Source organism: Mus caroli, unplaced genomic scaffold (genome assembly GCF_978045245.1).
Source record: "Mus caroli unplaced genomic scaffold, Mus_caroli_1 scaffold_10, whole genome shotgun sequence".
In the NCBI taxonomy this organism is placed as follows: domain Eukaryota; kingdom Metazoa; phylum Chordata; class Mammalia; order Rodentia; family Muridae; genus Mus; species Mus caroli.
This window is the reverse complement of record NW_028227265.1, coordinates 50,003,056-50,025,725: the sequence shown is the minus strand read 5'-3', so window position 1 is coordinate 50,025,725 and position 22,670 is coordinate 50,003,056. Positions and strand designations below refer to the sequence as shown.

The window sequence follows — 22,670 nt, the reverse complement described above, 5'->3', positions numbered from 1 at the left end:
TAGGTATCTTTGAGAGTAAATGGTGCTGTTGGCTGTAAGGATTTGTATATACACCTACTAAACATTTCAGAAGCCTGGGTGGTGCTGTCAAATTTCTCCTGTTTCCAAAACATGCCTCTAACGTTGCATACTGTGCTTCTTTAATTACAGCTCTCCTTTACGAATTGCTGTATGAGAAGGTATTCAAAACTGATGTTAGTAAAATCATGATGGGACTAGAAGCCTCTGAGGTGGCTGAGGAGAGCAACAGTGAGATATCAGACTCTGAGGACGACAGCTGCAAGTAAGAGCACATCTCAGGCCTAAAGTGTCTTTCTAGTGTCATCCAGGGAAATATTTTCATGTGTTAAGGTGTGCATCCGTAAAGCATTTATCTGCAGGAGAGGTTCTTTATTGCTGCCATGAATTTGACCTACTGCTATAATGGTTTTGTTTTTAGTTAATGAGAATTTATATGTATGTAGTTGATAATCACGTAGACTAGATTTGATCTGTGTGTACATTGCAAAACTGTAAAGTTACCTTGTTTACACATCCAGTGATGAAGTGCGTTTGTTTTGGTCTTCGCGTTTGTTTTGGTCTTCGCGTTTGTTTTGGTCTTCGTGACCTTTTCATAGTTTCCTTCCTTTGCTTCTGCCACCTCTTTTAGAATAAGGAGTGCTTCACTGTGGAGTTGTGTCATGAAGACTCTCAGCCCTGGATATACAGGCATACTTTTGGACATCCAAGCATGTTTTTAGTATGTTTTTTTACTAATTAGATACATTAGGGACATATTATTTAAATTTTCTAAAGAAGCCTCAGTCTCTGTAGCATAGAGTGAGGGTGTTTAAGTATGATGTTTATGTGAGAGCATGTCAGGGAAATATAGTTTCATTATATATTACATATTAAGTTATGATGTTATGCCTGTATATAACGTTAGTTATCAACATTAAGTTTATCATTTATGAGCATCCTCTATTACATTCCAGTTGAAGCTGAAAGTATATTCTCATATGAGAACATGGTACCACATGCTACATTAGGGGAGGAGGTTCCCCTTGGGTTTTAGTTCTTATAATCAGGTTTTTTAAATGTATATGTGTGTCTGTTGATTTGAAGTGTGGGACCCCTCCCCTGTTTTCTGTGGTGGAGAGCAAATTCAGGGTTGTATGCGTTGTTATGCATGCTAGGCAAAGCGCTATACCACTGGGCTGCGCTCTCTTGTAGTTCCATGCTTGTTTTTAATTTTTTAGGGGTTTTTTTTGACAGAAATATTTAAATTATGAATTTATGTGTGAATGAGTGCAGACAGTTTGAGGCTGAGATGACACGTTCCTTGTTGTTAGAGTTATCGGTTCTTGTGAGCCTCCTGAGTAGGTTCTGGGAACTGAACTTGGATTTTCTGCAAGAGCAGTATGGAATCTTAAAACCACTGTACCATCTCTGTGCTCCCTCTTTTCGCCCCTTTCTTTCTGAGGCAGGGTCTAGGTATTCCTGGATCTTACTGTGTGGCTAAGAATGACTTTCTCTTATAATTATCTGATTGTCTTCCCCTCCCAAGTGTTTATGGTTACAGGTGCATGTCATCATGCTTGCTTTCTAGGAATTTGTTGAATTACAATTTTCTGATTTGGACTGAGGATCTGACCATTATTTATGCTTCTACAGTGTTTGTTGTTGTGAATTTTGTCCTAATATGTGTTGATTAATTATGCACAAATAGAAATTGCCTCTCTTCTTTCCAGATACATGACCTGATCCAGATGTCAGGGGGTGGCTAAGTTATTTTAATTTGCTACCCACACTGTCTTTTGAATGCTGTAGACGTTTGTCCTATTATAGAAACAAATCCAGGGTATGACTCTGGACACAGGACTGGTAAGCTGGAGACGCTTACCTGGCAGGGGAGCAGGTAGTGGTAGGAAGTGTGTGTTACTATGCTTGGCTTCCCTTTTACACTGCCCTTGAAAAAATTGCTCTAGCTGAATAGCCCAAAGATTGAGTACTTTCTAAGCATGTGGGAAGGCCCACGTCTGAGTCTGCCGTATTGGAAGGAGGGGGTAAAAAAAAAAAAAGACGTTAACAAACCGTTTTTTGTCACATCATTTTTAAGAGAGGACAAACACTGAATAACCGTTTCAAGATATATTAAGTTAGTGTGGTCATTAGGAGGGAAGATGTGTAATATATTCTTATTTTCACATTCATATTTGGTGGGTCTTGAGTGTACTTGAAATGATGAGTGGTTTTGTTGTTGTTTTTCAGTGTAGACTCCAAGCTCTTGCTCCCTTTAGTGAACATTTGGAGGTTATTTTGAAACATAGAAGTGGATTTCTTAGAGGAGTTGTAGGATAGATAGATACTCTAGTGGCTGAGTAGAACCTCTTTCATCTTGAGTCCCATCAGGTTCTTGGCCACCTTGTGGTCTTTGTGTCTGCTCTTCTCTGTTTTGTTACCTTTCTTTTTTTTTTTTTTTTTAATTCAAAGGTACCTTGGCGAGGCCTTCCCTATTGCTTTTTGCTGCTGTGCTTGCTACCTTTTGTTTTTGTAGGACTTAGTTCTTATTACTGGGTACCTGCCTAATTTGTGTTTACCTTACTAGATTCTATGGGCAGCTTTTGTCTCTCACTGCTTAGCAGTCTACTAATACATAATGTGCAGCACCTAGTAGGCAATGCACTTGTAGAGTCAGTGACTGAAAAGTGGGCTGATGATGGTTCTTGATTGTATTGAAGATTAGGAAGTGTTTTTTACAAAAAGGTGGTTATGACTCTTTTTTGGTTTTTCGAGACAAGGTTTCTCTGTGTAGCCCTGGCTGTCCTAGCACTCACTTTGTAGACCAGGCTGGCCTCGAACTCAGAAATCCGCCTGCCTCTGCCTCCCGAGTGCTGGGATTAAAGGCGTGCGCCACCACGCCCGGCTGGTTATGACTCTTGACATTTCTACAGTTGAGGCATTTGGCTTTATTATAAATGTTATAATTTGATTGTACCGATTCTTTTAAAAGCTTTGTAACACTTTTTAAAATTTGATGTTGAATCTTTTGTAAATTGTTGTTTCATCCATTCAAATATTGTAACCTGCCACTACCATTTCTGTTTTTTGTTTACTAAATCAGTAAGAATTACTAGTATTAAGTCTGATTTTTATATGTGCATATATGTATACCATATACATAAAATACACTTACATATAGTAAAATGTATATGTATACATATAGTCTATATATTTAGATAGATAGATAGATACTTGCATAAAGTAAAACTTAAAGAGATTAGTGTAGCCTAATGTTTTTGGCATGTAGTTGAGGTTAAAAGTTGATTACATGCAAATATTCATTTTCTAATTATGGTTCTGTTCCTTTATAGGAGTAAAAGTACTGCTGCTACTGATGTGAATGGATTTAAACCCTCAGGCAGTGAGGTATTTTTAAATTTTTTATTAATTTTAACTTTTTTATATGTAAAGAACCTGTGATTTTTGATGGTCCTCTTCTGTAGTCAGGGTTGCTTTGCTAGTAAGAAACTGATTTGCTGCTTCCTGCTTTATTTTTAAGATTTTGTGTTGTTTTGCTTTTGTGTATATTTGAAACAGTGTTTTAAAAGCATTTCTGTGTTGATTGGACTTCTGACATTGTTTATTTAGAACCCTAAGAACAGTGGGAACTCAGCTGACCTTCCTCTGTCCAGAAAGGTTCTTAAGTCTCTCAACCCAGCAGTCTATAGAAATGTGGAGTATGAAATTTGGTTGAAGTCTAAACAAGGTGAGTTAACCTAAATTCTGAAAGATTGCCTGTAGCACTTGAAGATAATGACATTTTACAATATATTTTAATGAATTTTTTTTAAACTAACAGCTCAACAAAAACGTGATTATTCCATTGCTGCTGGCTTACAGTATGAAGTTGGAGATAAATGCCACGTAAGTGATGTCTACCAAGTGAGAAAGTGACCTGAATTGAATCTTAAATTTTCTGATACTTTCCAAAGGAACAGTCAACTAAAATTTGACCATAGTTATAATTTGAATTTCAGAATTCAATCATACAAGTAAAAAGAATCATCTTAATGCTGAAATTTACACATTTGTAGAGCCACAGTTTTATTGTTAATTGTTTTGTTTTTGAGACAGTGTCTCACTGTATAGTTCAGGCTGGCTTGGAACTATGTAGACCAGGCTGGTCTGGAGGTCACACAGATCTGCCTGCCTCTGCCTTCTGAATTCTGGACCTTTGTCCATTTTATTTGAATACAGTTGACCTGAAATCTTAAGCAACTGGAATGATACACAGGTGACTTGCTTACTCATGTATGTAGGATATATTTTAAACTTTTTGGAAGAAATAGCTGTTTAAAAAAAAGGCTAGTGAAGCTAAATGTGGTAATGCATATCTTTAACCTCAGGACTTGGGGAGACAGAGGCAAGTGGGTTTTTGTAAGTTCATGGCCAGTCTGGTTGGTCTACATAGTTCCAGGCTAGCTAGGACTATACAGTGAGACACTGTCTCAAAAACAAAACAAAACAAAACAAAAAGGCTGGCAAGATGGCTCAGCAGAGTCCTTTTGCTCTTTTAGGGAATCTTTAGTTGGTTCCTAGTACCCGTATCAGGAGATTTAAAACTGAGTGTTCCAGCTCCAAATGATTTGGTGCCCTTTTCTGGCAACTGTGAGCACTCCATAGGTGGCAGAAGAAACCTACACATAAAATTTAAGAACTTTTAAGTTAATCTTTAAAAATCATTTTTATTGCAAAACTTTCTTGAGAAAAAGCAATTAATGAGGAATGAGATGTCAGCTCAGGACTCTGATAATAACACTTGGACAAAAGGGAGTCTCTTTGTAGAGCAGAGCTGCGTTTACTGTACTGCCTTACCTGATGCAGCCATTGGCCAGTGCACACGGTTAGTGTGTTCAGTTTGCCTAGAAGAGACTTGAAGGCATCCATAGCCACACAGTTCAGTCAGTTATTAATGGGGTTGGTAAGGAACGGTAGAAGCATCCCTTTTTAAGGAGCAAAAGTTACCATTATTACATAGTTGTAGTATAAAAGCAGAAAGATAGTAGTAATAACGGTACCCTCATTTGTAGAGTGGCTGCTATGTAGACTGCTGTCCCCTGTATGATATATCTCTCCATTGCATCTCTAGGAGTTCTCTGTTATATTATTTTCTGTTGTTAGCTCCAATTTGCGTATGACCAGACAAGGTAAGTAAATTGTCCACGGTTATTGCTTGCAGTAGAAGACAGGCGTGGAAATGCAAAGCCAGTGTGGGTTGACGGACAGCTGCTGGTGTATGCATTGCTTACAGTTGGATGGGTTTTGCTGCCGCTTGACGTATTTATTTATAACACTTCCAAACATTGGACAGAAAAAACAGTCTTTCTTTTAGGTAGAGAGATACGGTGCCTTAGGGATACAGATTCTCTTGAAGCTCTTTTGTACTTATTTCTTTTTTTCTGATAAATGTTTACATTATCAGGTGTCTGATGTTTCTTTCTGGTGTTCAGCAGGTTAGATTGGATCATAATGGGAAATTATCTAATGCAGACATTCATGGGGTTCACTCTGAGAATGGACTGGTTTTGTCTGAAGAACTGGGGAAAAAGTACGTATTCTTTAGCTAAGGTGTTTGTTATCACAGCCTGTTGCAAATGTGATTACTTCCAGATGCCTCTGTATTTAGAATTTCAATTAAATGTATTACCTGTATATAAAAATTTAATAGGTTAGAGCTTTAGAAAAATCATGAGGGGTGGTGGAATTGACTTGCAAAGGAACTGATATTTCTCTCTTTATCTATTTTGTTTTTTTGAGAAATGATTTCTGTGGGTACCTCTGACTGTCCTGGTACTCAATTTGTAGACTAGGCTGGCCTCAAACTCCTGAGTGCTGGAATTAAAGGTGTGAGCCACTGCAACCTGGTGCAAAGGAACTGATTATAAAGGGGCAGATTGTAATGAGGGCAGATGACTTGAGTTCAAGACCAGCGTAGTATAGTCTACATAGAAGTCTAGGATAGCCAGGGATACATAGACATCCCAGTCTTCCCTTCCTTTTCCCAATAACAAAATCCAGGAACTGAGTTTTTACATCTCCAACATCTACAGAAAGAACAGGCAAGGCTGTGTGACCTGTACTTGAGTGTTGGGGATCAGAAGTGAGTGGGTCCCAGGTGCTCGTAGCCTATGTAAAATGAGCTGCAAGTTCATCGAGAGAGTATGCCATAGAAAGTTTTGGCAGAAGCACATACTCCCCTAGAAAAAGAAGAGTATTTTGAATTTAAATAAAATGTTTTGCTCACTCTGGTATATTTTACAAATGCTAGTTTTACTGCCTACAGTTTACAACACATTGTCCACAGGTACAGCTGGAATTATGCGGTTATTAAATGGGGACTTTGGAGAGAGAACAGGCACTGTGCTTCTTTCTGTTTTCTTAGTGCTGAGCTCTCGGCAATAAGTAGTGTGTCAGTGTCTGCTGTGGGGGTGCCTCAAACTGCAGCACTTGGGAGGCGGGTAGATTTCTCAGGCCAACCTGGTCTACAGAGGGAGTTCCAGACAGACTAGGCTACAAAGTGAGACTCTGTTTCAAAAATGTCAGTATTGTCATGTAGTATAGAAAATACTGCTGACTTATCGCGGTGCCATTTTAATGCACCTTTTGTTTGTGTTACTGGTGCTAACTTACTAGAGGAAGATGTAATAAATCACACCTTGACCTATAGTAAGAAAACAAATTTAAATATATGTGACTGTAAGTTGTGTAGTGCAGTGAACTCCAATATAACCAACACCCACTTTTAGAAACACAGATCATTTCTTCACTATACTTTATATTATCTATTTGCTTGCCTTTTTTTAATTTTTAATTTTCTTGTTTTTGATACAGGGTTTCTCTGGGCAGTTCTGGCTGTCTTGGAACTTACTATATAGTCTAGGCTGATCTCAGACTCAGATCCTTCCACCTCTCCCTCCAGAGTGCTGGGATTACAGGCATGTGCCACCACACCCGGCCCTTACTTATTTTAATCAGCTTTTTGTTTGTTTGTTTTGAAGCAACATCTCATGTGCCACTATGCCTGGCTTTTACCATATCCTTTAATAGGAAAAAGTTTACATGTTTTATATCGAGTCTGGATATTTTACTGTACTGTATTATCCTGGCCTGTCCTGTCCTATCCTGTGATGTTTACAAGTATCTCTTAACAGTAAGGTTCTCTCTTGTTGCCTTAACTATAGTGCCATTAGGAGAATAGCAGAAAAGCAATTGCTCCTTAATTTGTTGCTTAATTTTTATTTAAGGCCTTGTATTATTTCATTTTTAAAGTTAATGCTAGAAGTTTGGATTGCTAATGCTGGTTATACTTGTTTTAATGTTTATTTAAAACTTTTTTTAACGGTGTTGGGGATTGAACCCAGTGTCTTGCACAGGGTAATACAATAAGCAAGTATTCATTGAATGACATCTATGTCTAGTTTTTCTAATTTACTTTTAATGTAAGAACTAAAGGTGTGGTGGTACGTGCCTTTTAATCCTAGCACTTGGGATACAGGGGCAGGAGGATCTAGTCTGGGATATATAGAAACTTTCAGGCTGGCCAAGGGTATTTAGTGAGACCCTTTCTAGGAAAAAAATTAAAATTAGCACTTCTCTTTGCCTGCATATGTGTGTGTGTGTGTGTGTTTGTACGTATGTATGTATGTATGTATGTATGTATGCATTTTTGAGGCAAGATTTCTCTACAGCTCTGGCTGTCCTAGAACTCACTTTATAGATCAGGCTGGCCTCTGAATTCAGAGATTAAAAGTATATGTCAGTATGCCTAGTTTAAATAAGCGAATCTTGTGTAAGTTGACAGCAGAGTATCTGTGCAGGGTATTGGTTTTAGTGTTCTTTTAAACTGATTGTTTTAGATTTACTTATTTGATGTGTATGAGTGTTTTGTCTGCATGTATCATGTAGTGCATGCATGTATCATGCTTGAGGAGGCCAGAACATTAGATCCTCTGGTACTGGAGTTAGGGTGGTTATGAGCCACTTCATGGTTCTGAGAATTAGACAGGTCCCCTAGAAGGGTAGCTGGTGTTTCTGACTGCTGAGGTGTCTGTCTCTCCAGTTGAGTTACTAGCAAATACTTCTGTTTCTTTTGAAGACATACACCGAAGAACCTCAAGCCACCTCCCCCAGAAAGCTGGAACACGGTGTCAGGAAAGAAGATGAAAAAACCTAATTCTGGGCAAAATTTCCATTCAGGTAAGTTCACATCAAAGCTGTCTTTAGGATTATGATAGTAGTTCTTGGAGTTGTTTACGTCAGGGAAATTGTGAGGTCTCTTTCTATTTTCCACAGATACAGATTACAGAGGGCCAAAGAATCTAAACAAGCCAATCAAAGCCCCATCTGCACTACCTCCTCGACTACAGCATCCTTCATCGGGTGTAAGACAGCATGCATTCTCCAGTCATTCTACAGGGTCCCAGTCTCAGAAATCCTCCAGTGAGCATAAGAATCTAAGTAGGATGCCCTCACAGATCACAAGGTAACCTCCCTGAATTGAAGAGAAGCCCGTTGCTGCATGTCCTTCATTATAATTCATCTTTTTAGCTACACGTTCTAGGTCATACTTGTTTATAATGTAGTGTTGAAAAGAAATGTTGACAGAACTTCAAACAGTACACAGTAATACTACAATACACAGGAATAAGCCTTTATTTCTGAATATTTTGTTCCAAGTGTTGGCAAACTTCATGTTAGTTCTGTCAGGGTTTCTCAAATCAGTGTGGAGAGCTGAATAATAATCTGCAGGAGACAAGAAGGTAGATTGATTAAAAATGACTCAGTAGCTGGTATTGGTTAAAACTTTTGAGAGTCTGCCCCCCCAGGTAATTTTTTCTAGGCATATTTAAGTAATTGTTAAAAAAATTCCTGGTGATAAATAACTCAATTTCGTATCACAATAAAGCTTAAGAGATGATCCATCAAATGCTTTCTAATGTACCTGTGATATTTTCGTAAAGATGGGTTCTGTATATTGAGAAACTCACAATAAAGTTCTTGGGGGGAGGATCTCATTTGGTCTCAGCCACACAGATAGCACAAAGGTAACGATGTTTGTTCTTTTTGGGTTTTTTTTTTTTTTTTGGTTTTTTGAGACAGGGTTTCTCTGTATAGCCCATGGCTGTCCTGGAACTCACTGTAGACCAGGCTGGCCTCGAACTCAGAAATCCGCCTGCCTCTGCCTCCCGAGTGCTGGGATTAAAGGCGTGCGCCACCACGCCCGGCAGCCAGAGGTCTTAAGTTAGAGTGTCGTGGTGTGGCTTGTTCAGTTGGCTGTTTACTTGTAATGCAGACTAGATCATTGCATTTTTGTTCTCCATGCATTTGCCTTTCCCCTGAAAGAATGTTTTATTTGACAGAAAACCTGACCGTGAAAGGGCTGAGGACTTTGATCACGTGAGTCGTGAATCTTACTATTTTGGCCTCTCCCCAGAAGAACGCAGAGAGAAGCAAGCTATTGAAGAGTCTCGTTTACTGTATGAGATTCAGAACCGGGATGAGCAGGCGTTCCCTGCCCTTTGTGTACGTACTGAGATGTAAGGTTAATGTTTAGACGTCCTTCGCAGTGCAGTTTGTAGCACATAATCTTAGGTGGTGGACTTACATTTTCAAACTGGAAATACTTTAAACAGTACATCGCCTCTGGTACTGTGTGCTTGTTATCACAGCCCCTTGAGAAGCAGGAGAGGCCATCTTGTCTAGTAAGACTGTGTGCCGACATAGGAGGGAGGGGAAGTAAAGGTAGAACGGTCGTAATCCTGGTCTAGAGATGCTGCTGAGACAGCTGCTGACTGTAAGCCAGTGGTTGGCTTGGTCACCTAACAGTTAGTATTTCCTTTCAGACTGACTTGTGATCTGCAAGCTAATCCTGCAGTGCAGAGACTTAGTTCTTAGTTGACCATTTACAAGGTTTTTCTGAACATTCAGGAAAGTTTGATCACTTGTACATTAAACATACTACACTTAAGTGTGCTCACCATACTGTTCTGGGCAAGAAGCACATGTATCTGTCTTGTTCCACGTGTCAGTCGCTGGGCTGTACTGGATACTGTCTTTCTTTTAACTTTGGGATGCAATCAGAAAGGAGAACTATTGTCATGTGGGTGAGGGTCTTGGCAAATGGTATAGCATGGCAACCCTGACTGAAGCAAGGGGGAGTGCTGTTGAAGGCTCCTCATTATTCCACAGATAGTATCAAAGCTGCACGTGTTCACTTTTCTTTTTTCTGAGAGAGAAGCTCAGTTTGAGAGCTTATTTGAGTAGTCCTGTCTGGAGCTTAGGGAGGGTTGCAAAGGGTACCCAAGGCAAGTACCGTCTGTGCTCAGGGCTTGCTCACACATTTTCAGTTGTTTTCACATAGCTTTGCTTAGCGAAACTGACATTAATATTCACTCTTCTATTCAAACTTCTCTTTACTAGCGAATGGCAAAAAGCAGTGCCACTGGGTTACTTCCACATTTTAGATTTACATTGATCTGCTGGTGGATTTGATGGTGGCTTAGTTTTTTTTACCAGAAACTGGAATAGAAGACTAGGCCTCTTTCCTGTTGTGTGATTAAGAGTGCTATAGCAGGAGTTGAGAACCTCTGGTGATAATTTATCTTAAAAACCCAACTTACTGGGTCTGGTCCCTTCACTTTCCCAATAATATGTGTTGTTCAGAGCTCAAGTGGTTTACTTTTGACTGGGTCATTTCAATAACACCTGCTAATTGAGATTTTTCCCATCACAACAGACCTTGGGGAGGGTTGGTAGCAAAGATATTACCGTATCAGTTTCAAGATAATAGCTTGGTCAGTGTGATCTCTTGAAACTGATAAATGAAGTATTAATTTAGCCCGAATGTCTGATTATCTGATACTTAATTTAGTAGTAGACTATTAGAGTAGAATATATAATTGAATGTGGATTCTAGATGATAGCCGTAATTAACTATCCAGTAGATTCTGAAGTATAAAATTATAAAGCTATATAAACTTGGAGAGTTTTGATTAGAAGTATGAATGTTATTTGTAGAGCTTGTATACATATTTGTAAAATTTTAATACCAGTATGATTTTATTTTAAAGAGTTCATCAGTCAGTCAGTCACCTTCTCAGAATAGCAATGCGTGTGTCCCAAGGAAGTCTTCACATGCAAGGGACAGGAAAGGAAGCACGCGGAGAGCAGACGCAGAGGAGCGAAAGGACAAAGGTACACTGCTTTATCACCGAAGATACATGGCATCTCTGACTGTTTCAAGTCATAGACAGCATTTCTTGCCTTATTTGTAGTTTACTTTCTGCAGTTTTATGTATTCAAGTAAACTGATCTGGAAATTATAAATGACGAGTACCAGAAACACTTGCTGTGAGTCCAACTGAGTGCAGTTTTGAGTAGCAAGGTGATGTCTGTGCTATCCTGCTGCTTCCTGTACACATGTGGATGGATGGCCAGGGTTTCCATGCTGTGTGTGCTGCCTGCCCACTGGCCTCTTATAGTCTGCCACCTTGAGCGTCTCCTTGAGTGGGCGTGGCAGTGCCTGTGTTCTAGCAATGCCTCCATAGTGCAGAGTAGAGATGCTGGCAATGTGAGTAGAAGAAAGAGAAGTCCTAGAGTTCTCTTTACATGAAAAGGTGGAAGTAATAATGACTTTGTAAGAGGTTACATTCGTGTAACTTCTATTACAGACTATCTGAATTCTTTTTTACTGCAGTAGTAGTTGCTGCTGAATTATAGATACAGAGAAAAATTCCTAGTATAAAACTGGGTTTATACAAAGCTTGAGATGTCAGCTGGTGTATCGCATCTACTGTGGATAAGAAGGGATTGGTATATTTGGAAAAGACACTTAAAATTGTTAAGCTGCCCATCTGGTGTCATATATTTGACATGGGAGACAAATATTGATATGAGCTAAGACAGTACTTGTATTTCTGTATTTAAATCAACTCAAGGTTGATTCTGCCTTTTTAAAATTCTTGATCTGTTGCAGATTCTCTACGTGGCCATACTCACGTGGATAAAAAACCGGAGCCAAGCACACTGGAGGTAAAGGTCTTAAATATATTGAAAACATTTGCTTACCTATTACGTGCGTGTGACCACCATAGTGTATATGTGGAGAGCAGAGATCAGCTTTATCTCCTGCTACGTGAGTCCCAGGGGTTGAGCTCAAGCCACTAGGCTTAGTGGCAGGTACTGTAGCTGCTGAGCCATCCCACCAGTCCCAAATGGTTTAAATATTAGTTGCTTCTTGTTCTTTAATGTTGTGATAGTGTAGGAGGAAGAGGCTCGGTAATGAGATTGAAAGCATTTAGACATTTTATAACTTAATAGAAAAATGGAAACTGGGATGGAGAAGGTTGAGGGCATTGACATTTCATTGCTTCCTAAGGTTACTTCAGGATGCCTGATAGGAATAGTTGCAAAGCAATGTTTTTCATGTTTAGTTTTTGTTGTTGTTTTGTTTTGTTTTGTATTTTTGTTTATCAAGACAGGGTTTCTCTGTGGGACTCTGGCTGTCCTATAACTTGCTCTGTAGACCAGGATGGCCTCTATCTCAGAGATCTGCTTACCTCTGCCTTCCAAGTGCTGGGATGAAAGACATTCGCTACTATGTGGGATCTTAGTGTTTAATCTTGATCACTCTACAGAGTGAGATCTGTAAAGGAGACTGTCAACACTCTTGAAAGTCATACCCCAAATTAAAGCTCCTTGGTACTGTGACATAGTGATGCACAGGCCAAATTAAACGGGAGTGGGTTCTCAGTAAACTGTCCAAAATGGAGGTCTCTTAATCACAGTATGACTTTTTTTTTGATCAAAGATCAGCGATGATAAATGTACAAGAGTGTCATCACCATCTAAGTCAAAGAAAGAGTGCCCATCTCCTGTAGAACAAGTAAGTTTATTGGACTTGGTGTAAGGGTGCCCATCTCAGTTTCTTTACTCTGTATATGGAAAACATCAGTGTTGTAAATGGTAGAATTTATTTCAGATGTAATGTGGGTGCTCTTAACATTTTCTTAATTAATTTATTCTTTTTAGTCTGGAATGTTGTAAAATTCTGGAATGTCATTTTATAGCCATTCTCTGGCCATTACTGTGAGTTGATTTTGAGATAAGTTTACAGTTGCTAACTTTTATGTTTGGCATCCTTGTTTATTTTTGTGCTGATTCAGTTGGAAAATAAAAAAGAACATTAAAAATATCTCTAGAAGTCGTGTGCATTATCACTAATGAATTCTTCTATATGCATTTAAAAGGACTAGTAGTTTGCCAAGTAAATGAACACTCTTGACTATCAGCAGACATTTTGGTTCTTGGTCTAATGCTGTTGCCTCAACATACCTTTGTGTTGGCAAAATGAATGTACTTAAGTGCATTTTTAAAATTTTTGTGTAAGATTCTTCTAGGGGGGAAAAAAGCCAAGGACTTCTGTGATTTTTTTTTTTTTCACTTGCCTTTAAAAGCTTGTTTCTTGGTGCTAGGCAAATTTGTTAATATGAAATGTGTCATGTGGTATTCTTGGCCAGTGAGTGAACTCTGAGACTGGCATGAATAATTTATAGTAGGGCCTTTTATACTTCACTCAAAATAAATTTGTTACTAAAACGTGTTAAAGCGAAATGAACTTTTCTTCCTTTTTTTTACCTGCCATCTTGAAGAAGCCAGCAGAACATATACCTTTGTCAAATCCAGCCCCCCTTCTAGTTTCTCCAGAAGTACATCTCACTCCTGCGGTGCCTTCTTTACCAGCCACTGTGCCAGCCTGGCCAAGTGAACCTACAACTTTTGGACCAACAGGTTAGAGAAGAATTTGGAAAAATTTCCAACCAGTTAACAGTGCCTTTCAAATCAGAAGTTTCAAGTTCTTGAGTGAGGTCTGGGTGCCTCAAAGCAGACTTAGGAATGTGGGCTTCCTAGTGTTTCTCGTGGTTCTAGAAGGCCAAGGGCCTGTGCATGGTGTTTGTTGGGGTCTGCTTTTATCATTGTGGGTGTGTGACATTTGAGCCACTTACCCCCATTGTCAGATTGTTGTCTTTGGTTGCTCAACAGTGACTGGTGTCACAGTTTGTGTTTCCTCTGTAGGCAATATTGTTTATTACAGCTCCTTTAGGACTCCTCACAAGGACATTTTATTGGGGGAACTATAGTTACTTTGACTCAGCTTATTTCTTGGGTTGTTACTAAGGTACCTAGGGTTGCTTACTGTTCGCTACTTTACAATGTGTATAAGCTGTGCAGTATTGTTAGTTTACTACAGATATTTCTAAATGAAAATAACTTTGACTTTTTTTATAGTTTTTTTTTTCTTCCCCTATCTTAGGTGTCCCTGCTCAGATTCCCATTTTGTCAGTGACACAGACCACTGGACCTGATGCTGCCGTGTCACAAGCGCATTTAACACCTTCTCCGGTTCCTGTGTCAATTCAGGCAGTTAACCAGCCCTTGATGCCTTTGCCTCAGACAATGAGCCTCTATCAAGACCCCCTCTATCCTGGGTTTCCTTGTAGTGAGAAGGGAGATCGAGCCATTGCACCACCTTATTCACTGTGTCAGACCGGGGAGGACCTGCCTAAAGGTGAGGCCTTCTCCAGCCTCGAGTTGCTGTTTCCTCAAGTACACAGAGTTAGTGAGAAAGAGCCATTGAAAGGGCTCGGTGAAGAGCAGAGATGCATCATTTGAGTGTTCAGGCCTGTTTCAGCTTGGTCTTGGTAGGAAGAGAGGTTTGTGCTTAGCCAAGCCTCTCATACTTGCTTTGTTTGTTTGCTTTCCCTTTCCATAGATAACTTTGACAGCTTTGAAATCATTTCTAAGCTTTAATTAATTTATTTTGTTAAAGAATTTATTTTATGTATGTGAGTACACTGTAGCTGTCTTCAGACACACCAGAAGAGGGCATCAGATCCCATTACAGATGGTTGTGAGCCACCATGTGGTTGTTGGGATTGAATTCAGGAACTCTGGAAGAGCAGTGGACAGTGCTTTTAACTGCTGAGCCGTCCAGCCCAAGCTTTAATGTATTTTGTAGGCCGGGAGTTATACTCGGCTTTTGTCTTCCTGTGCAGCTCAGTGTGGCCTGGAGTTATACTTGGCTTCAGCCTACTGAGTTCTAGGTTATAAGTACACACTACCAATATCTGATTTGATTTTTATATTTTTATATTTGATATTTATGTTTTTTCACTATGTTTTCATTTTGTAATTCTTGAAACCACAACAGAGTATAATGTTAATCTGAATTTCTTCCAGATTGAATTTTAATCAGATAAACTTAATTTCAGCTATTTGGGGATTTAGATATTAATGCAGAGGAAAATGTAGCAGACTTGAAATTGCCCTCTAGTCACCGCCTGTTTTTGGTTATGTTTCTATTTTTGTCTTTTACTGCACAGACAATACAGCAGGAAAATGTCTTTAGAGCTTTAATAGTTGATTTTGGCAGAAAGAAAAAGCTTTGACTATGCAATTTTAGTGAAAAAAAATTTTTTTTTCAGATAAGAATATTCTTCGATTCTTCTTCAATCTCGGTGTAAAGGTATTTACATCTTATCTTTTTATAGTTAACCTCGTCACTGTAAATAGTTAAATTTAAAATATTTAACTCTTAATTGGTAATTTAAGGTTTACTAAATGGAACCTTTTATGTTTGGTAATGGTACAGGTTCTAGTTTATGCTTGCTTTTGCCTTTTTCTTTTTCTTTTTCTTTTTCTTTTCTTTTCTTTTCTTTTCTTTTCTTTTCTTTTCTTTTCTTTCTTTTTTCTTTTTTTTTTTTCTTGGTTTTTCGAGACAGGGTTTCTCTGTGTTAGCCCTGGCTGTCCTGGAACTCACTGTAGACCAGGCTGGCCTCGAACTCAGAAATCTGCCTGCCTCTGCCTCTTGCTTTTTCTTTTAATTGATAATAGTTTGGCATTGGAATATATGAAGGGGCAAACCAAGTTCCTGGACTGTTGTTCATGGGAATGTCCTTGATGGGAGTTAGAAGAAGGTCTTAGTATGAAGTTGTATTGTAGCACATTTAGGTCTGTCATCCTGTACAAGCCACTGGGTGTTTCTGAAGCCTCCTAGTCATGGTTATGCAAAGCTGCCCCTGTTGAAAGGACTGGAGGGAGTAATATAGAAAGCTTCTTTCTGTAAGGTGGGAACATAGCAGAGTTAGTGGGGGCGCAGGGGAAGTGGCTAATAGAAAAAAAGCTTTTCTTAGAAAGAGGCCACAGGACAGTTATGTCAGTGTTCTGTCTTTGACGGGAATTCATTTCTGTCTTTTCTAGAAACATGGAATAAATATCAGGTATCCCAATCCTGTAGCTAGCCTCAGGAAGCCATATGCTGTGTCTATTGCCTGGCTACATTTATCTAGGTTATGCTGGACTTTTTTCATAATTTGGTTTTTTTAGTTGAATACCAACAAAGGAAGGATTTAAAGCATTTCTTTTTCATCTTTATCCTTTGTTGAGAGGTCTGATATGTTTTTTTTTTTTGTTTGCTTTTGTTTTTGTTTGTTTTTTTGAGACAGGGTTTCTCTGTATAGCCCTGGCTGTCCTGGAACTCACTATGTAGATCAGGCTGGCCTTGAACTCAGAAATCCACCTGCCTCTGCCTCCTGAGTGCTGGGATTAAAGGTGTGCGCCACCACACCTGGCATTTTTTTGTTTGTTTGTTTGTTTTTGTTGTTGTTTTTTGAGGTCTGATATGTTAATCCTTGGCTATTGGAGTACTTTGAGGACTCCTAGTTAATGAGCTCTGTTGGAGACTGACTTGTTTGAATATTTTTTGGCAGGCTAGTGAATGGATGTAGCTAAATTCTCAGTGGCTATGATGATGCATTCTCCTTTTAATCTGTATCAGGTCAGAACCCAGGGAAACCGGGTCAAGAAGTGATGACTGGATTCTAGCTCTTTTCATGTTGGTCCCCACTGTGATCCTGTACTTGTTTTATGTTTTATATGCCTGAGAGACTTAGCTTAACCTAAATACTGTCAGAAAGACAGCTTTTTAACCTCTCATTTTTATTTTGATGTTTTTTTGTCTTTCAGGCATATAGTTGTCCTATGTGGGCCCCACATTCTTACCTGTATCCTCTGCACCAGGCCTATATGGCAGCCTGCAGGATGTACCCAAAGGTCCCTGTTCCCGTGTATCCTCAGAATACTTGGTTCCAAGAAGCCCCTCCTGCTCAGAGTGAAAGTGACTGTCCTTGCACCGATGCCCACTACTCTCTGCACCCCGAGGCCAGTGTTAATGGTCAGATGCCACAGGCAGAGATGGGACCGCCTGCATTTGCATCACCTCTGGTTATCCCTCCATCTCAGGTGTCTGAAGGTCATGGACAATTGTCTTACCAACCTGAACTGGAGTCTGAGAACCCAGGGCAGCTTCTTCATGCTGAATATGAAGAGTCACTTAGTGGCAAGAACATGTACCCACAACAGTCTTTTGGGCCTAACCCATTTTTAGGTCCTGTTCCCATTGCACCTCCTTTCTTCCCTCATGTTTGGTATGGGTATCCTTTTCAGGGATTCGTAGAAAATCCTGTAATGAGGCAAAATATTGTCCTGCCCCCTGATGATAAAGGAGAATTGGATTTGCCTTTGGAGAATCTAAATCTGTCTAAAGAATGCGATTCTGTCTCAGCAGTAGATGAGTTCCCAGACGCCAGAGTTGAAGGTGCACATTCTCTGTCTGAAGCAAGTGTGAGTAGCAAGCATGAAGGCCGAGTGGAGCAGTCGTCCCAGACACGGAAGGCAGACATAGACTTGGCTTCGGGTTCTTCTGCAGTGGAAGGAAAGGGGCATCCTCCCACTCAGATTCTAAACAGAGAAAGAGAACCTGGGTCTGCTGAACCTGAGCCTAAGAGGACCATTCAGAGTCTGAAAGAAAAACCAGAGAAAGGAAAAGATCCCAAGACTGCTGCTGATGTGGTCAGCCCTGGGGCCAATTCTGTGGATAGATTGCAAAGACCAAAAGAAGAGAGTTCAGAAGATGAGAATGAAGTATCTAATATTTTGAGAAGTGGCAGATCCAAGCAGTTTTATAATCAAACTTACGGAAGCAGGAAGTACAAAAGTGATTGGGGCTCTTCCGGTCGAGGTGGCTATCAACATGTGAGAGGCGAGGAGTCCTGGAAAGGGCAGCCAAATCGAAGCCGGGATGAAGGTTATCAGTACCATCGACATGTTAGAGGACGCCCATACAGGGGAGATAGGAGGAGATCAGGGATGGGAGATGGCCACAGGGGACAACACACTTAATGGTTAGTTATTGCTCATGTTGTAGAGCCTTTTCTTAGGTGGGGTATTTCTGAAGGCTTTAAAATCATTACAATAAAAACCCAAATTGAAACTATCTCCTCCCTTTCCCCCTTTCCCTTAATTCCTATTCTGATGAGACTTTGGACATGAATTCAAGGGGCAGATGAATTTTTGGCATTGTGTTTTTTCTTATTCAAAATCTGTTTATTGGGTTACTGCCCCCGTAAAAAGTAAACATGACTTTTAAGTATTTTTTATAAACAGCTCAATATAAAACATAGACAGTGTTTGATTTTTTTCCCTTGTGTAAGTTTGATTTAAAATGTTGGAAATGTGTGCTTTTTAGTGTTTACTAAAGTGATAAGAAAATAAAGCATTCAATACACTATAGATTCCAAAACATAACATTGCACCAAATAGAAATGTATATTTTATTATGCAATGCCTTAGTCATAAACTGGGCTCAAACAATCCTCAGCCTAAAACACTGTTGTCTTTTAATATGCTTCCAACCCAAAGGCCTTTCATCTCAGTATCTGTCAAACTTGAATAATGTCTTCTCTTTACTATTACACACGAGGCAGCCTATTAACCTGTGTCTTAGAATTGTTGTATATAGTTCTTTTAATATCCATAGGGTATATTTTTGAATTTTTTGGTGAGTATTTGTTGAATTTGAGATAGCATACAGTAGATGTTTAAGAAATAGTAGGAAGTCCGGTGAGACGGCTGTTTCCATCAAGAACTCCTAGCACTGCTGTAAATATCATGGTGCCTACTCGAAGGGAATGTAGATGCTATGCATTTTGGAAATAATCTGCATCTGTTAAACCTGCAGAAGTTTTTTAATGCCACTTTAACACTAATGCACTGACAGATTCTAAATATTTTGTGAGAAATGTTGAAATGTTTAATCTGATAGGCTTCTCTATAAAAGAGTGTTTTGTTTTTTTCCCTGCACCACAAGCTGTGTTTATCACTTTACAGTTGCATGTTCAACTTGTCATAGCTGGAATTACTGTATAAAAAGAACTGATTGTGACTTGTAGTTCTCTAGAGGATGCTGCTAGAACGTGGTTTTGCTTTGCATTTTGTAGTTCTTCCCCATCAGTGCCGTGTGTAGTCCTGCTTCTTCCAGTCTGCAGTATTCACTAGAGGCTCCCTTTGCATGTTGTACTCTGTTCTCATTTGGAGGTTGGATTCAGACCAGTTAGCACAGTATTCTCTCATCTGTGTCACTTTGTAAAACTAACTGTACTTTGTATTTCTTATTTGTACATATCAATGTGAGAAATCTCCCTTTTTTATGTTGCAGTTACCTTGTGATCAGGCAGCTTGAGTGCTATGCAAATAGTAGGTAGTGTGGTGGTGGTTTTTCTTTGCATGTTGTGTGTGATAGACCTAGCCAGAAATAGATGTGGCTTTTGTTTTGGGAGCAGATTACTTTTAAAAGCAAATACAATTCACTTGAATTTGACAAACTGAAGCAGACAAGTGTTCTGGGTCCTCTGATAACTTGGGGTGTTTGGCTGTCAGCTAGGCTCAGTGAAGTTCCACTGTAATGATGGTATTTACCTCTGTGCTATTTTAATCACCCTGTGTCTGTGTAACTGCTGATTTGAGTAGTGACTAGCATTTAGAAATTTTGTAATGTAGAGTTTTAGAGAGAGCACTTTGAAAGATAAACATTTTATTATGATGGTGCTAGGTAAAAAATTTATAGCATGGAATGTGAAGAAAAAACTGAGAACCCATTGTCTGCTTCTAAGCTAGAGTGGTTGTAAAGGTTCTGCTCGGCCAGTGTTCAGGATCAGTGGCTGAATTATGGATAAGAACGGTAGAGAATCTTCTGTTTAGTCCGTGCTTTTTATGTAGAATTGGTTTTATCTAATAGTTTTACTATGGAAATCGCCTTTTGATATTAAAGCCAGATTTTAGAGGTTTGATATGTTTGGTCTCAGGAGCTCAAAAGAAGTAGCTTTTTCCAGTGTCTTTTGTGTTACTGATTTGGGAAATGTTGAAAGATTGGACAGGGAAGAATAGCGCTTGGTGTCCTCATGGTCACTGTCTTACCTTAGTGGCATGACAGTACTTACTATAGCTCCTGAGGGAAACCAATCAACTTCTGTTTCCTACCTGACCTGCAGGGCATGATGGATCAGTGATGAAAGAATTGTAGCCTGTGGCACTTTGTTTTGACCTCTGGTATAGAACTCTGACTTTCATAGTTTTAAAATGATCAATCTTTGTATGAAAGTCAGTTTTCTTTCTTTAGGTATCAGAAGATTTTGCCTTATTCTGAGGTCGGACTAGGGCCAAGCAAGCTTTTTCCTTCATATGAGCTGTCATACTGTATTTTGACCTCTTTCTGCACGAAAAAAGAAAGAGAAAAATGACAGCTGGAAAGTCCTTTGTATTGGCACATGATAAATCTTGATGACGGGCTATATTCTGAACAAACGCTTGCACTGACCAAAGCTCGTGTTTAGCATAGGTGCTGTAGTTGGAGTAGGCCCCACCTCTGCTCCTTTCAGTGTTGTTGCTGTTCAAGTTATTTCCTCTCAGACATCCTCCATTGTCCCACGCACTCCTTGGCAGCACAATGCTGGTAGCTTGTGACCCTCATGTTTCCTGTAAGTCTGTTTCATGGTAGGGTTCATACCTGCCTCAGCCTGACAGGAGTAGGTTTTCCGCAACCCACTGTGCTGAGACAGTTCGTGTGATGCAAACTATTCTTGGAGTGTGTTGTTTTCTTTGGCCCAAGGGTAAACTAAATGCCTGTGAACTGCAAACTTGCTTGTGATTGACTTGGTGCAATACAGTTCCTTTCTAAACGTTTCTGGTTTAGAGAATACTCAGCCATCCTGGAAACTAGCAATATTTATTTTGCCTCATTTATTTTACTTTCAGTTTTATGAGGTGAAGGTTTTCTTTCAATTAGGGTACTTAGCAAGGTCCATTCTAGTGTAGCTGAAGAGGAAGCTATACTATTTTCTGTTTACTGTATTTTGCTCCCTATTTTATGCTTTTGAAAAATCTTTCACAATGGCTCACTTGATTGAGCATATCGATTTGAAAGAGCTAAGATTTTCCTACTTAATGTCAGCCATTGGCTCTCCTGATAATTGGGACTTTTTGTTTGTTTGTTTTTTTTTTTTTTTTTTTTTTGTTTTGAATTTTTGTTTCCCCTTTCCCTAAAATTATAAGTTTAGAGAATCCTGTAAGAGGGGTGGGTGCATGTCTTAATGCTGAGAAGCAGCAGCTTTGGGGTTGAATTTACTTGAATGGTTTAAAAAGATTGCATTGTTACAAAGCTAGAAAAAAATTTATGTATGAAAAATGATCCTAGCCTTACACTGAGTACAATAATACTTATAAGCATGTGAAGATGTGATCTTTGTGATGTTACTTGTAAAAACATATATACATATCTATACATATCTTTTGAAGTGTTGAAAGGAATAGTACTTTATATTCTTTATCATACCACTTTTGTAAGTGTTGAATATATTGCTGTTTATTTTTCTATGTTCTGTTTCGTAGCCTTAAGAAGTGTTTCAAACGATCTGAATGTATAAAACAAGTCAATGCCCTACATGGTGTGATGCTGCATTATATATACAACCGTGTGCATATATTAAATTCTGTTTGTCAAGTCTGCTTGGGATTCTTTGGTCTTTGGGTAACCCAGTATATCATCATATGTAAATCTGAGGATGAATCTTAGTAAACTCTTGAAAATGACATGGTTTCCATGTATGTTTCATGCTGGAAGATAATTACAGTAGAGGCAACTGAAAGTGGGATTCATACCTTACTGGTGCTGGTTCCCTTTTATGTTCTGCACTGCTAAGGTTAGAGTGGTTGATGGAGCTCGTCAGTGGCAGCGTACGCACCGGCAGTGTAAATGGCTGGACGAGGAAGGGTATGTGTGCCCCATCCCTTTCAGTACACTCAAGAGGGATGCAGAAGACCCAGGCAGTCACAGGCTAAGGGACTTTACATAGCTGTGTGTATGTGTGTGTGTGTATGCGCGCGTGTGTGTGTGTGTGTGCGCGCGCGCACGCCCAGTCCCCAAAAGGTCAGGAAGGTGTTTTCTAAAGACTGAACAAATTGGAAACAAATAATGTTATTAGATTCACTGAAGTACTTTGAACCCTGTTTGCCTTTTGCAGTCCTGGGAAGTAAAATACAAACTGCACATTTTAGGCAGGTGGTCTATTTTGAATTACATCCCTGGCCCTGAAAAAAAATTCTTAAGTGCATGTTCATCATTAAGTAATTTTACTCAAGAATAGTCATTTTGCTTAAATTATGAACTTTTTTAGGGGAACTGTGTTCTTCAGAAGTAGAACTGAAAATAATAACACTTATTCAGGGCAAATACTTGA

General features: G+C 39.3%; 1 protein-coding gene across 4 annotated transcripts in view; it reads left to right on the top strand.

Annotated features, from left to right (window-relative positions):
- Otud4 (OTU deubiquitinase 4) overlaps positions 1–22,023 on the top strand; it is a 39,232-nt gene extending 17,209 nt beyond the window's left edge. For 2 of the 4 annotated variants that reach the window (XM_029480429.2, XM_021169569.3), the window contains 15 exons: positions 151–283; positions 3,354–3,408; positions 3,631–3,748; positions 3,842–3,906; positions 5,493–5,590; positions 8,138–8,238; positions 8,335–8,524; positions 9,402–9,564; positions 11,112–11,235; positions 12,017–12,072; positions 12,851–12,925; positions 13,692–13,830; positions 14,354–14,608; positions 15,525–15,565; positions 17,065–22,023. In XM_029480429.2, coding sequence (XP_029336289.1) covers positions 151–283; positions 3,354–3,408; positions 3,631–3,748; positions 3,842–3,906; positions 5,493–5,590; positions 8,138–8,238; positions 8,335–8,524; positions 9,402–9,564; positions 11,112–11,235; positions 12,017–12,072; positions 12,851–12,925; positions 13,692–13,830; positions 14,354–14,608; positions 15,525–15,565; positions 17,065–18,279 — 2,828 coding nt within the window. In that variant the 3' untranslated portion in view covers positions 18,280–22,023. The remainder of the gene's footprint in view (positions 1–150; positions 284–3,353; positions 3,409–3,630; positions 3,749–3,841; positions 3,907–5,492; positions 5,591–8,137; positions 8,239–8,334; positions 8,525–9,401; positions 9,565–11,111; positions 11,236–12,016; positions 12,073–12,850; positions 12,926–13,691; positions 13,831–14,353; positions 14,609–15,524; positions 15,566–17,064) is intronic. The other 2 variants (XM_021169568.3, XM_085843795.1) reach the window with 2 other exon arrangements.
- Positions 22,024–22,670: the final 647 nt, after the last annotated feature.